General features: G+C 38.2%; 1 protein-coding gene across 2 annotated transcripts in view; it reads right to left on the bottom strand.

Annotated features, from left to right (window-relative positions):
- Positions 1–971: 971 nt before the first annotated feature.
- Positions 972–16,428, bottom strand: part of fam20b (FAM20B glycosaminoglycan xylosylkinase) — a 41,504-nt gene continuing 26,047 nt past the window's right edge. Inside the window, exons 6-10 of one of the 2 annotated variants that reach the window (XR_009267562.1) lie at positions 11,484–11,655; positions 5,337–5,528; positions 5,100–5,159; positions 2,647–3,110; positions 972–2,323 (exon numbers count right to left, since the gene is read on the bottom strand). Coding sequence is in view for 1 of the 2 variants with exons in the window: in XM_058755692.1 (XP_058611675.1) it covers positions 2,879–3,110; positions 5,100–5,159; positions 5,337–5,528; positions 11,484–11,655 (656 nt within the window). In the remaining variant the exon portion in view is untranslated. Of the gene's footprint in view, positions 3,111–5,099; positions 5,160–5,336; positions 5,529–11,483; positions 11,656–16,428 lie in introns of both variants that reach the window. The other variant, XM_058755692.1, reaches the window with a different exon arrangement.

The following is a 16,428-nucleotide window of genomic DNA, read 5'->3' as shown; positions in this document are numbered from 1 at the left end:
GAGGCACATTACCTTGCTCTCTGTAGTCTATTCATAAGATATTTGCAAGAAATTATTTTGTTGAAACTACCAAGAGTTCAGATATGTGGTATCACAACATTTGAAACAAAACCCACACCTCATAGGGAAAAGTGGTTGCTTTTGCCACACATTTTATTTACATTAATAAACCAAGATTTGCCTCACCTGGATTAATTATTAAAATTTCTTTTTCTTTTTTATTGTTATAAAATTTGAAGCATAGTCATTTTGGCAGAATCACCGACAGTACCTCAAACATTTAAGGTCTCTCACACTTGAAATAATTAACACTGGGTAATTCGATCTTGGGTAATCTTATTTTACATTTCACACTGTTCATACTTTACCTAGAGTTAACAATTAATCCTGGTCATTCATAATCTGATGTGTCACACTAAATCCTGAGTTAATGTTATTATTTGCATATCTGACATTGTCAACAGTGATGATTAGATAAACACAAAACTATTTTTGGTTTTTGACAAAAGAAAATGGGTAGGATACAACAATTTGGACATGGAGCTGCACTGGGATCTTAATATCTCTAGGATTAAACCATACAAGGCCTTAACAATGAAGATTACAAAAGAAAGTTTTTTAGGAACCAGAATCTAAAAACATATGAAGATAACTTTAATACTTCTTCACGCAAATTTTGGAAAAATATTATTTATGACACTCAGGCAGGTATGTCTATGCATATTGTTTTGATAGAGAGAAACAAAATGCATTTCTAGTTTCAACATTACTTATTCTTCACATATTCTAGTTTAAATAAAATAAGCATTGGCTGTATACAAAGTGACCACCCAAAATGGGTATTATTCAACAATCTGAACATGGAGCGCCTCAATGACATCCCCATATCTCTGGGATTGAACAATGTAGGGCCTTGGAAATGAAGATTCCAAAAGAAAAGTTTATTAAGAACTAGAATCTAAAATCATATTGCAATATCTTTAATATTTCTTGAGTTATAGGCACGCAAACTTTGGAAAAAGAATACTTATGGCACTTTGGACAAGTGTTCAATGGAGTTGTTTGGACAGAAGGAAACAAGATACATTTCTAGTTTCAACATTATTCATTCTTCAGACAACCCTCTTTAAAAGAAAAGTATCATACTTTGGCAAAATGACCCACATTTGGTTTTTAACAACTGAAAATGTGTACAATTTAACAATTTGAAATTCCATTATCTCTGGAACCGAACCATATAGGGCCTTAAAAATGAAGATGCCAAAAGAGAAGTTTGTTAAGACCCAACATCTGAAAGGGCCTTAAGATATCTTTAATACTTTTTGAGATACAGGCAGGCAAACTTTGGAGGAAAAAAAAAAACTTGAAAAGTGCTCTTTCCCCATCTTTTAATGGTCACCATTGGCATATTATGCAACAAAGATTGCTAAAGTCAACATATTTTATTAACATACCTAGGAATCTCTGGGCAAAAATAACATTGTGATGCTGTCATTTTTCTAAAGCCATTTTTAACTCCCTGTAATTTGGTCATTTTGACCCACCTTTACAAAATAGTGGATTACTTGGTAAATATTCATCCATGACATTTAATATTTGGGCTATCATCACTATACATGTTTATCTTTCTTCAGAAAAAAAAAAAATCAGCAAAATCAAAAATTTGAGCTGGGAAAATGTCTAAAATTTGGTTGATTTGACACGGAATGACCCATATATATTTTTAGTTAATGTCTTGATGATGGATTTGTTTGTTACAAACAGATTTTCACTTTCATTGTGATGTATTTATCAGCTGTTTGGACTCTCATTCCAACGGCACCCATTCACCGCAGAGGATCCATTGGTGAGCAAGTGATGTAAGCGAGTGATTTTTCTCTTTTTCTGTTGTTGTTTGATTGGCATTATTGACACAGACAGCTGCAGGTTTATTAGACTGCTGTCACTTCCCGCATGTAATATACTAATACATATCCAATTTTTTCCCAACTGTTCAACTAAGACAAAATCAACCGTTTACATGAATACTGGCCAAGCCCCACATTTGAACAGGTTTTGAGTGTATTTGTGTGTAGTCTAGACCAAAAATGTGCCAACAGCATGTTGCTAAAACGCAGGTTGCTGTCTCTGTCATTTGTGTATAGTTGTCTTTAAATAAGAAAGGGTGAACAAATGCTTCATACACACAAACTTCTGTAAGTTTAAATATTAATTTTTAATGTTGAAAATGCCCCACAGCAATCTTACAATGCTGTCGTCTTCACCATCTTCTCTGAACATCAGTAGCAACAGCCGCCCAGCCCTGTACAACACTGTGTTCATCCTGCATACAGAACACAGTGAGTCTATCATAATTCATTTTATCTGTAGATCAATAATATTATTACTCAGTATTATTCAAAAGCTTGTTCTGTATATACAATGTGGGAGATCTTCCCCGAAGTTCTGTTAATAATGTTCTGGATCCATCTTCCTGGCTTCCTGAGTCTAATTACTCCAAATATTTAATTTCAAGTTCCACATATGTAATGCTGAAAAACTGTTAATCCATCTTCCTGTAAACGGACTTGGATGGCAAAAGAAAAAAAGACAGTGAACTTAAAAGAAAAACAATAACAGAAAACAGGTGAAGTGCAGTCCACCTACATGTTGCCAAGGCCTCCTCACTCCATCCAGAGAGCAAGAAAAAAACAGTATGGAGAGTTTTCTTTGCTTCTGTGGTCTGACTTGAATGTATCCAGTGAAAAACAAACTCCATCAGGTTGGCTCATAGGGCTTCTTGTGGCCTCCGCTTCTCTGGCTCCATAGCAGGAAGGCGAAAGGAGCCTGAGCATTAAGAGTCAAACACATCTTCACTTCCCTTGTTTCTCCAGTGTGTTTAAGGATGAGGCAGGTTCATGCGGTCCTCGATCAGCGTGTTGTCGGCGCCCTGCGTCTCCATGCACTGCCGCACGGTGCCCAGCACTCCATTGAGACGGCGGTCGAGCGCGGTGAGATGCGGCCCCGTTAGCACCGGAAAGGCAGGATCGTGGGCCGTGGCCTGTTGCAACGCTGAACTCAACACTCCACCTTTTAGCAGGTTTAGCCTGTTCCAGGTGGAAACACGGACCCTTTTAGATACAATGAGAGAGACACAAAATAACGCATCAAATTGTGTCTGGCACATTCAAGAGCAAAAATGAAAATGACAGGAAGCAACGAAACCACAGATGTTCGATGCACATTTGCATAACGCTGAGCTCGGCTCAATTTTGTCACATCATTTAATGGACACGGTTTTTCATGACACCTCAAAACGCCACCTCTGATTGAAAATGAATGACTTGCGATTGATTCGTAGCGTGAAATCACTGTCAGTGTGAGCAGCCTTAAATTCCGATAGTCAGACAGGAAGTCTTAAACGCACATGTACAGTTAAAGCTATCAATATCTCAATAATATCTCCACGAAAAGCCTCATTACCCAGAATGTTTGTACCTTTCGAGTTTAATGTCACATATCAGGAGCACTTGTTGTCACAACAGGTGATTAAAATTTGGCTTTATTGATTAAAAGTAAAATGTATTACTGTACATTTCTGTTCAAAATTTCAGAGTTTTTAAACTACGAGTCTTTTAGGAGTAATTTGATCAGGACAACAGTGTGAAATATTACAATTTAATATAACTCTTTTCTATTTTAAATGTAATTTATTCCTGTCATGTTTTATTCCTTCAGTGTCACATGATCATTAAGAAATCATTCTAATATGCTGATTTGCTGCTGATTCTTTAATGAATAGAAATTCATTTGAAATAGATTTTATATCAATTTAAATTTAACAAATTTTAATTTAAAATTAATGATCCATTTAATGCATCCTTGCTAAATAAACGCATTCTCTGATCCCATTTCTGACCTCAAAAGTTTAAACAGCAGTATATGCAGTATTTTCTTTTTGAAGCACGGTAAAAAAAAAATTACTTTGTGACTGGTTTTATGTGGTAAAACGTATAAATGTAGTACTGGTTGCTTGATCATTTTTCAAATGCTGTTCAAAATGCAATTAGCTCAGAAACCATGTATAGACGGTTTCATCGGGCGCATGCGCCTGGACCGAAGTTAACTTCCGGTCTGTGTTTGTTTATCGGTCTTGTTAGTAGCGCCGGCTACAAACACAGTTAAAGTTAAAGTGATGAGTAATGAAGTTGGGCTCAGGTTGTTGTGCTGTGGGATGTGTTTCACATACATTTACTTATTTGTGGCGACCGCCACGATATCAAAACTGACCGATTTTCCAAAAGGCTTCGTTTGAATAAACATGAGCACGTAACGCACGTTTAAAATTCAAAACGAGGCGCGGGTGTTTTTATATCACTGTATTTCTGATGCCTGATAAAGCAGCGTTTGTAAGCTCAGCGCTGCTTTGTGTAACGTACAGCCCAACAGCCGTTTCCGGGGAAACCTCTAGTTCTCCGCTTTAAAGTGCCTCCTGCTGGCAGAGAATGAATTTGCATTTTTAATAAGTCTGTCCAAGTAGTTATCGCTGCATCTCAGTCCGTATGATTTACGCAGCAAACATATTTTGCTTGTTATGAAAACATAATTTACTCTAGAGGGACTTAGCTGTTGTTACTGATTGTATTTGGATGTCTACCGGAAGTTAAGTTAGGGCCACAAAAGCGCGCATGCGCAATAACGTTTGTTTATGTTGTTGCCGTTAAAACCGTCTATATAGGAATTGAAAACAAAACAATTATATTGGAGGAAAGACTACAGCACACCACTGATGGTGTCTTTAATTGAAATTTTAACCTAAAATCTTGATAAAAAAACAAAAACATTATGTGTGAACCATCTACATGTACTGTTTCAATAGAAACCTTGACTCACACTCTTCCAGGCAAAACCACTCAGAAGCTTGTTGTATAACTGAAGGTCAACAGCATGTCAGTGGTCAGAGTATTTGTTTTAAATGAACAGAATGGGAAGCATTCATCACCACAGCCAGCAGATGAAGTAAGCCAGAAGTTATAGGGACTGCCAGAAGTGTTTTTAGGAAACCAAAGTGGGTTGTAAGAGGAAGGCAATGTTCACTCAGTGTTTGTGTGTGAACTCACATGCAACACTGATAAAGAGGGGCGAGAATACTCCTCTCGTCCAGAGCTGGGTTCCCAAAACTGCAAGAAAAACACAAAAGTTCAAACCTTCTTACATGTGTCAAAAAACAAACAAACAAACTCTCTCTCTTTATTTAAAACTGCTTCTGAAATGTTTTCTGGTAGAAGCCCAGTTATATAATTACTTGGGTCTATCATCTTGTAGGTGACTAGATCTCTAGATTTCTTTCTTTCTACCTTTTGGCGTTGTCCAGAAGGATGAGCATACTGGCTCCTCCATCGTCTTGGAAACTCTCATAGTGATGGCGATCTGCATTGCCGATAAGGTAATCAAAGATGGCTGTGTCGATAACATCCAGGAGCCGTGGACCGGCATCGTAAGGAGGCATTTTCTTCACAGCCTCGCAGTAGCTCTCATCATACTCCCACCTGACACAAACACACACACACACACACACACACACACACACACAGAATCATTGATCAACACAATCAATAAAAACAGACATCCGTGACTCCAACAGTTCTGGATTAACGTGAATTTCTCTTCAGAGTCTCTGAGAAATCGCATTAGCCCCTTTCACACAGTAATACCAGTAAATTGCTGTAAAATTACCGGAAAGACTTTACCGTTAAATTAAAAAATGTGCTGTTCACATAGGTAATATCATTCCGTCTTTTTTCCGATAAAGCACCATTCACACATTGGTTTCAAGTTACCGGTAATTCTGTGACATGATTAAACGGAAATGACTTCTAAACGGCTGCACCTCCTGGTGTTGTGTTTGTAACATGGTCAGTGTTTTTGCTAATGTTTTCATTTTTGGGCCAAATGTTCACATGCAGCTTCTTTTGGCCCAGAGACATCGCATTACACGAATTCAAACACAGCGTAGATTAAATGCATCATCTGTGTCAGAATGTTATGATTGGCCAAGAGCCGATGAAGTTTGAATTTCTGCGTTTCATTCTGGTTATTTTCATTCTGCATTCACACACAGCAGAATTCCAGCAATTTACTGGAAATATTACAACATCTCATACCGGTAAATTGCCGGAACGAATTTACCGGTATTTTTTTAAAAAGGGCCTGTTCACACATGATCTCTTTACGGCAATTTACCCGTAAATTTCCAGTAAAGTCTGTGTGAAAGGGGCTATTCTCACCGTGTTCCAGGTGTCAGGTCACCTGGCAGCTGCTTAGAAACAGAAGGGGGCTAATGGGACATTTAAGAGCACAGTGCTCTGTATACTGAGACAGGACATTTCGTCCCCTTGGAATTATAAGGTTCTATCTGACATTTTTGTCAAAATTGAGTTATTCACATATTCTTATTGTGACAACTTATTTACATTATCTGATAGATTTTTTAATGTTGTGTACATTTTGGGACTTTTTATTTAAAAAAAACAAATGGATTCTATCTACACAGTCTATTGGAATGCAAAAAATTTGAAGCTCAATATGTCAAAACTACTTGGAATGCAGATAGAACCTTATAATTCCAAGGGGACGATTTATGTAATAAATATACAAATAAAGATCCCATGCAGTTCATGTGAAAAGGAAAAGGAAATAATCTGCACAAGACTTTCAAAATTACACTTAGGGGAAAAACAGATTTGGTAACACTTTAGTATAGGGACCAATTCTTACTATGAACTAGTTGCTTATTAGCATGCCTATTGTTAACATATTGGCTATTTGTTGGCACTTACAGTGTGTGCATAGTTATTAGGCAAGTTGATATTCTGATCATATTTTTTTCCCAAGCACCTTTTACCAATTCCAAACAACATCAATCTTAATAACTACTATTCATTTTGTATTTAATAATTTATAAGGCTGGAAGTGAAAAACTCCTTATATTCAGGTGTGCATAATTATTAAGCAGGTTTTCTTTTACAGATAAATTGAGCCAAATAGAGATTTACCTCAGACTGAAAAGTCAAAAATTATTAAATGCCCATGAGAAATATTCAAAACTAATGCAATACAGGTGTAATTTTAATTGGGTGTAATTTCTGTATTGCATTAGTTTGGAATATTTCCCATGAAGGAAGACGACGGATAAAGCAGAAAATCTGAAACTTCTCTTCCTTTAATAGAGTGCTGTAGGGATGACATTTTAGTAAGCATTTGCTTTTACTTACAATTGCTTTTGGATTACTGCAGAAAATAAGGCCTGTGACCAACAAACGTTTACGATTCTTACATGTTTTGTTTAACAAAACAATGAAAAAACACAACTTTAATAAAATTTGAAGCCTAAATACAAATAACCATTAGTAAAAAGATAAAGTTACAAAAAACAAGCTATGCCACAGCTGCACGATCAACGTCACCATCACTAAACTTCCAACAACTCTTTTAACCTTTAAAATCTACACATTGGAAAGTTTGAGTTAAAACAGCTTGCAAGCGTGTGAGAAAAACACAATGGGGCCAAATAAGTAGACTAGTGGGTAGGCAAGTTTCAAGAAAAATTTCACCACTTATTAGCAATCACCTTTTTCAAAACCCCTAAAAGCCAAAAAAATTAAAATAAATAATAATCACAAGTGAGGTATTCCTGATGTATTTTATGTCACAGAAGAAAACATAAAATGTCTTGAGCTTGTGTTAACCACAGACCTTATTTTTAGGCTTTTAACCAAAAACCAATTCAAAAACCCATTGACTCTGTAACGATGGAACCATAAATGCTAAATACCAACTAAAATTTCCAGGTTTTAGGACTCACTCCTGCAGCACTCTGTAAGGACGTTCAGTGCAAGTACAAATTTTGTGCAAACTGCAACCGGATAACAAATGCTTTCAATACCTGTATTTGCAGAACTGAAAGAGTTTCAGAGAACTTCAGACCAAAATAATTCATCCGTTACATTTTAAATAGCAGTCACAATATGAACTGATTAGTAATAGCCAAACTAGTCTTATGTTTCATTAAATGGCTGCATAAACCAAACGTTTCCAGTAAAGTGACAGAGATGAAGATGATAAGGTTAATGACATGTAAAAAGGTTTCATGCATTTCATACAGTTCTGCAACATTGATTAGCAGTAAACGGAGGAAATGCCCTCAATATATTCCAAGAGCTCTTCAATCAGGGTCAAAAATGAACACTTGCCAAGCACCAAATGAGAGTAAAAATGGGCACTGACTTCCTGTTTATTTGTTTGTTATATTTGGGATAACATTTATTTCAGCAAGAGAGCCAGAACACTCTAAACCTGTATGAAATTCTTTCATAGATATTCTGGAGTAGTGTTGTCAAAAATATGGATTTTTCAATACATATCGATACTGAAATATTTAAAATGGTTTCAATATTCGTGCATTCTCTCTCTCTCTTCTGATAGTGATTTCAAGCGCACTGCAGCATAATAAGAAGCATTTACATACATGTTGTTCAAAAAAATACACATTTAACATATTTTACTCCAAACTCGCTTGATAACGTCAGTGAAATGTTTAAAACAACTTCCTTTTGTGATCTGATATGGCTTATCATAGAATGACACCAAATATTTTCCAGCATTCTATACTGTAATTCATGCTATGTCAATTAGTACTGCATTATAATTAGAGTTTATTCGGTAACACTTTACAATAAGGTTCATTTGTTAACAACATTAGTAAACATGAACTAAGAATGAACAATACTTCTACAGCATTTATTAATCTTAATTAATGTTAATTTCAGCATTTATCAATGCATTATTAAAATCATAGGTTGTGTTTGTTAACATTAGTTAATGCACTGTGAACTAACATGAATAAACAATGAACAACTGTATTTTCATTAACTAACATTAACAAAGATTAATAAATAGTGTATTAAATGCATTGTTCATTGTTTGTTCATGTTAGTTAATACACTAACTAATGTTAACAAATGACACCTTATTGTAAAGTGTTACCGTTTATTCTTATGAATATGGGCAATATTTTTATGAAAAACCTGAGATGTCTAGAATAACAAAGATAAACCATATATTGTCGCAGTCATGTGTTTCTTGCCTTCATGTTTAAACAGTCAAAGCGTTTTGATATAGTGATAGATAGCTTGATGCCTTTGTCCTTATTAGGGATTTCCTGCAATGTCATAAATTATATTACTTTTGTGAGGCATATTTGGAGTTTTCGCTCTATTTTGGATTAAAAAAAAAATAATAATAATACTTCCCTCTGAAGAAATATGAAGAGTTAGGACAAAAATTACATGGAATACATGGAGATACAGATTTTTCAGACTTTTGTTAAAATAGTCACAAGATAAATATTCAGATTTTTTCCCCCCAAGAAGTCTGTTTTATTCAAACAATTATGAACATTTTTGCATTTAGATACAGAATAACTTTGCCTGTTGAATATTAAAAACAAATTAACAAACAAAAAATCTGTATCTCCATGTCTGCCATGCAAATCAACTGTTCCTGCTCATCTCCAGACTGGATCTCTTCTCTCCACTTTCCCTAATTGCAGATTCAATTATTAGATCTGTCAGCATTAATATTTTTACACTTAAATTTTTTGGGGAGGATCAAACTGTAACACCGTGTGTCCCAGACGTGACGCGACACAATAAAAAGTATATTTTCCATGTAATTTTTGTCCTAACCACCCGCGACAGCGACACGGAATTCTATTTTAGAAATGTTTTTTTATTTTCTGCGACGTCGCGTCAGGAACAACATACAAAATATGACAGGTCTCAGGTCTCAATCTCAGGTAATGATAATGTGCTTTATTCAATGTTAAAAGTGTCTAACGTGAGTTTGAATATTATTTTGGGTGAGGTTTATAGCATAGTGAAAGCAACAATAGATATTTTACCTCAGATCTTGAAAATAAATTAAAGCAAACTTATGTTAAAACTGTGAACTCACTGTGAACCAACATCCATAACAAAGATGTCAGTCACTCAAAACTGTTCAGTCCATTCACATTTGAATCATCTATTTTCCGTGTCCACTTTTCTTTTCTTCACACTTGCTATGTTTTTGCCGTCACATAGCATCTACACTGGACGCAAAAAAGCATTGCAAATCATTTGAACTTTGTGTCAATACGTCATAAATAGAACGAGTCATCAGTTTACTGTCGGGGATTTGCCGCATCCAGTGTAGACAGCATCACTGATTATAATAAGTTCTATTGTATTTTGTTGCGTCACGCAAAATACCGCTCGCGTCCGGTGTAGACACTACAAGTCGCTTTCTGATGCTGCGTTTGAATTTTCATGCCACGTTATTTGAAATTAGCGCGGACCAAACATTTTCTCTAGCGGGGCCACCTATTGAGGAACCCTGTTATAAACACTGAAGCTCTTTAAAAGTTGGGTGGATTTTGATTGACTGTCAATGTACTGCTCATCACCTAGAAAAAAAAAAATCTTCTGAAAGTGATGCTAATGTTACTGTTCCTCTGTGTCATTATCATTATAGCTGTGGTGTGGACTTCACTATACTAATAGAATTGGGATAACTAATAAAATGATATAATTACAGTTATGGTCTTTGGGGTTCACTCCTTTGTCCCTTTCTCAATCCAAACTAGGAGTAACAAAAAAAAAAAAAAAAAAAAGAAAAAAAAAAAAAAATCAATACATTTTTCCAGACAAAGGTGGTGTCTTATGCAAACTTTATTTTAATCTTGCCAGATGTGTAAAATTCGAATCTGGCAATGCCTTGCCAGAATTAACAGCATTTCCCAGACTCGCATTACACTTTTGAATTGTTTACTTTTACATTAATGAGACTGTCCAGGTCTTAAAAATGTTAGAATGTTTCCAATGTAGTAACTCCATGGTTTTAGTTTTTTCAGGTTAACAATGTTTACTACTAATTAATGAGTTTGGTAAGTTCAGCATTTAATAAGGAAGAAGCCAAACAGGCTTCCTTTTGAGAGGACCTTTTTCTTTCTTTTTTTCTTCACAGTTTACATAACTTATTTCACTTGGGCATTACTTCTGTAAAAAAAAAAAAATCTCCTGCTCAAAACTATAAACACAAAACCAAAAGTAGTGTTAGTTTTGGTTTTGTGTTTGCAGGTTTGGGAAAAAATTACACCTCATTTCAGGAAACATCTTAGGTGGGAAAACTTGTAACCAAAAACCCTACAGTTGTAAAGCTAAAGTTAATTTTAATCAGCAGTTTCTGTGCCACCCAGCGTGTGAAAAAATCTGCATTTATATTCTGAATGCTGGACCATCCCATCCTTAGCCAACTCAAAGGCCAAGAGTTAGTATTGCTAAGTGAAAGTCCCCACTGACCAACAGTCATTCAACATGTACCTGTACACTCATTCTAGTCAAAGCATAAAAATAGCTGGCGAAGGGAGAAAACCAGTGAGAGAGAGAGAGAGAGAATTACAATACCTGGCGAGTTTGCCCTCTCGGTATGTCCGTCCCCATGGGTGTCTGTGTTTCTGTAAGGGCCAGACGTCAGGGAGCCACAGGGTAACCGATCCCTCCATCACATCCCCCTCTGCACATGCAGGCTCAGTCTCACGGCAGTAATAACACTTCCCATAGAAACATGTATTATTTCCTACAAGAAGGGAGACATTATCCTCAATTACCATTATTAAAATGATGTCTTGGAAGAACCGTGCTTCATGAAAGGAGTGTTTTGAACGGAAAACAGTTGGTTATGAATCTTTTTATGGAATGGATTATGCTGCAGATCAGTACTAAAGGTCGACCGATATATCGGGAGAAGCCGAATATTCACCAGAAGAGACGGACAGCAGCTCGTAAGTGTTGCGATACTTAGTCATAGATCTGTTGTTTCAATTATTTACTTGCTGTTGGGAAGGAATACTTTCGTTTCCCTTCTATTTCTATTCTGCATTTTCGTTGAGGTTTCGTTGTTTGATTGCACTTTCTGTTAATTATAATAATTTGCACCTCGGCTAAGAAGGAACCTGGATCATTTTCATTGCTCCTTGCAAGCGAAGTGTTAGTTTCGTCTTGAGTTATTTGCACAAGGCTATTGGCTGGGCCAATCAGAAGCCGGCCACAGCTGTTTTCACGGTAGTGTGTTAGGCTGTATTTATCAGAGGTCCGAGCGCTGACGGAAGCATCAGCGAAGCGTTCAGCCTCCTCGTGTGAAGACCGACGAGGGTAAAGACCATCGACTTTTCCTGCGCGACTTTAACCGAGCAACGACACCGAGCGACACACTTAAGTATCTTTTCTTTTTTCCCCCTTCCCTTACACACTCTCCGTTTCCATCCTCTTTCCTGCCACCTCTATCATGTGTTTCCAAACTATTCCGGTTCTCTCTCAACCACGCCTAACGTCCCACGCAGACGGCAACGTAATCCTGCTAACCTGCGCCTTATCTCTACCTCCTTCACTACACCTCTTTCCTTCTCTGTGGGTCTCTGGAATTGTCAGTCAGCTGTCAACAAAGCTGACTTCATTTCTGCTTTTCTTTAAAATCCACGCTCAGCATCTTGGGCTTGACTGAGACCTGGATTCGTCCAGAAGACTCAGCAACCCCAGCTGCTCTCTACTAATCTCTCTTTCTCTCACACCCCGGCAAGTTGGCCGGGGTGGAGGCACTGGTCTGCTCATTTCTAACAATTGGAAATACTCAACCCGCTCTTCCCTATGCAATTACATCTCATTTGAATCTCATGCCATTACTGTATCAGCTCCGATAAAACTCCAGATTGTGGTCATTTACCGTCCCCTAGCCAAATTCTAGCCACCTTCCTAGAGGAGCTGGACGGGCTGCTGTCCTCTTCGTGGAGGATGGCACTCCACTCCTAGTCTTTGGTGATTTCAACATTCACCTAGACAAGCCTTATGCTACAGACTTCCATGCACTCCTAGCTTCGCTTGATCTCAAACGCCTTACCACTACTAGCACGCACAAATCAGGCAACCAACTTGACTTAATTTACACACGCAATTGTACTGCAGATAACATTCTGGTACAACCGCTACATACTGGACCATTTCTTCATTACATTTACATTACACTTTGCTTCTCCTGTGCCACCAACCCCCTACCAGTTACTTTTAGACGAAACCTGCGCTCCCTTTCTCCTTCCCATCTCTCCTCTGTAGTATCCTCCTCTTCCTTCACCCACCCATTTCTCATCTCTGGATGTAAACGCAGCTACTGAGACTTTATGCTCTACCTTAACCTCTTGTCTAGATGACATTTGTCCTCTCTCCTCTAGGCCAGCACGGGCTGCTCCTTCCAACCCCTGGTTATCCGAGGTTCTTCGTGAACATCGGACTACACTCAGAGCGGCAGAGAGAAAATGGCGCAAATCAAACGATCTGTTGGACCTCAGTAGGTACCAGTCTATGCTCACATCCTTCTCTGCTAAAGTCCACACTGCCAAATCCTCACATTTCCGCAACAAGATCGACAGCGCTCCAGACATGCGTAATCTCTTCAGAACATTTAATTCCCTCCTCTGTCCCCCTCCACCTCCTCCCTCCACCTCTATTACAGCTGATGACTTTGCCACTTTCTTTACAGACAAAACTAGATCAATCAGTGGTCAGTTTTCACCTCCACGCACACAGGACCCTCACCCTACCACATCCACTGCTAAAACTCCCATCTTTTCTTTCTGTCCACTCACTGAAGCTGAAGTATCCAAGCTTCTCCTCTCCAACCATCCTACAACATGTCCTCTTGACCCAATCCCTCACACCTTCTCCAAGCAATCTCACCCACACTCTTACCTGCACTCACACACATCATCAACACATCCCTACTCACAGGTAACTTCCCCATTGCGTTCAAGCAGGCTCGGGTAACCCCACTGCTCAAAAAACCTACATTAAACACTTCTCTTATAGAAAACTACAGACCTGTCTCTCTCCTTCCGCTCATAGCGAAAACACTTGAACGAGTTGTCTTCAACCAAGTCTCACTGTTTCTTTCACAGAACGACAAACTGGATGCTAAACAGTCAGGTTTCAGGAGGGGCCATTCAACTGAGACTGCGCTTCTCTCGGTCACTGAAGCCCTGCGAATTGCAAAAGCCCATTCCAAATCATCAGTCCTCATTCTGCTGGACCTATCTGCCGCTTTTGACACTGTCAATCATCAGATACTCCTGTCCACCCTCTCATCACTGGGCATCTCTGGCATTCCACTTCGCTGGTTTGAATCCTATCTCACTGGTAGGTCTTTCAGGGTGGCCTGGGGAGGTGAGGTATCCAAAGCACATCAACTGGTCACTGGGGTTCCTCAGGGATCAGTTCTTGGACCCCTCCTCTTCTCCACATACACTACATCACTGGGTCCCATCATACAGGCACATGGATTCTCATACCATTGCTACGCTGATGACACACAGCTCTACCTCTCTTTTCAACCAGATGATCCAACGGTAGCTGCAAGGATCTCAGGTTGCCTGGCGGACATCTCGGCATGGATGAAAGAACATCACCTGCAGCTCAACCTGGCAAAGACTGAGCTTCTTGTCCTCCCTGCCACTCCGACTCTACAGCATGACTTCACGATCCAGTTAGGTTCATCAACAATAACCCCATCAACTTCGGTCAGAAATCTTGGTGTAATCTTTGATGATCAGCTGACCTTCAAAGACCACATTACAAAAACTGCTCGATCTTGCAGGTTTGCACTATATAACATCAGAAAGATCAGGCCCTTTCTGACAGAGCATGCTGCACAACTTCTTGTCCAGGCCCTTGTCATTTCTAGGCTGGACTATTGCAATGCTCTTCTGGCTGGACTTCCGTCTAACACAGTCAAACCTCTACAAATGATTCAGAATGCAGCGGCACGACTGGTCTTCAACGAGCCCAAAAGAGCCCATGTTACACCTCTCTTTATCTCCCTGCACTGGCTACCAATCACGGCTCGCATCAAGTTCAAGACACTGATGCTTGCATATAGAACAACCACTGGCTCAGCACCCGCTTACTTGCACTCTCTATTAACAAACTACATCCCTCCAGAAATCTGAGATCTGCTAGTGAGCGACGCCTCGTGATACCATCACAGAGGCGCAAAATCACTCTCTAGATCATTCTCATTCACCATTCCTGGCTGGTGGAACGATCTTCCCACCTCTATCCGGAATGCTGGATCCCTGTCAATCTTCAAGCAACAACTGAAAACTCATCTCTTTCGACAGCACTTGACTTCATCCTAAACTTAAAAAAAAAAAAAAAAAAAAAAAATTATCTTTACTTATTCCTTCCTTTGGTAGTTTGTATTTATTTGAACAATGCCTGAGACTTGGTGTTGCAAGCACTTCGTATGTCTGATTGCCTCTTCAAGATTAATCGCTCTATGTATTCCCCAATTGTAAGTCGCTTTGGATAAAAGCGTCTGCTAAATGACTAAATGTAAAATGTAAATGTATATCGCCAATATATGGCATTGGCCGATATATGGCATTTTTCAAATTTCGTCATCGGTCGATAAGTTTTTCTGTTTGACCGATGCGTTAGAGGCGGGACTTTTATTTTGATGGTGCTGAGAACGGCAGCACCTGAGCACACAGCGATCACATTCGTTAACAGTTCTGTCTAATACGGATAGAAGTCCGTCTAATAATCAGATAGAACTGTTAAACAAAGGAATTAAATGTATACAAGAAGTATTATAACGATTGCTTTTATATTATTTGTAGAAAGGCAAACATTATAATACTTTCTTGTTTGCTGTTAGCATTCAGCAAATACGCATTTATATCATTTAAACAAATCTTTGAAGGAATAATGAATATTTAATTTCACAAACCATGCGAATTTAGTCGGATCCAGCTGTGGGATCTTGTGAAGTGTGCATTTGTAGCCTGTATGATCGCATGTGCTCTGCGTGACGGTCGGTCTGTGCGAATTGAATGCGGACAAGAGAAGAGTTCAGCTTCACTGGAGACGCGCGATCCACAAACTTTAAACCCGTGATTTCAAATTATGCTGCACTTTATCCATTTGCCCACTGTCATATTCATGTCATTTCCTAGAATACTGAGTGCCCTGTTGGTTCCGGTGTTTACTTCCTTTTTAATTATATTTCTATTAAATAATTATTTATTTGTGAAAAATACTTTGTTATCTAAAGCATAATAATGTTTATTTTACACATTTATTTTTTAATCCATTTTCAAATGATTTCAAATCCATTGCTTTCCAAGCTATCGGTATCGGCTGTCAAAAAAACAATATCAGTTGACCACTAATCAGTACAGGCCAATCTGAACTCAAAAATACTGCTTGACTGATGCAACTGTTCAACAATACAGACGTAGCATATATTATGCATTAATTTTCACAAATGGAACAAGATCATTCAACGGGTTGTAATTCCTTAAAG

The sequence above is a fragment of the Onychostoma macrolepis genome, chromosome 20 (genome assembly GCF_012432095.1).
Source record: "Onychostoma macrolepis isolate SWU-2019 chromosome 20, ASM1243209v1, whole genome shotgun sequence".
Lineage (NCBI taxonomy): Eukaryota > Metazoa > Chordata > Actinopteri > Cypriniformes > Cyprinidae > Onychostoma > Onychostoma macrolepis.
This window is presented reverse-complemented; position numbering and strand designations above follow the sequence as displayed.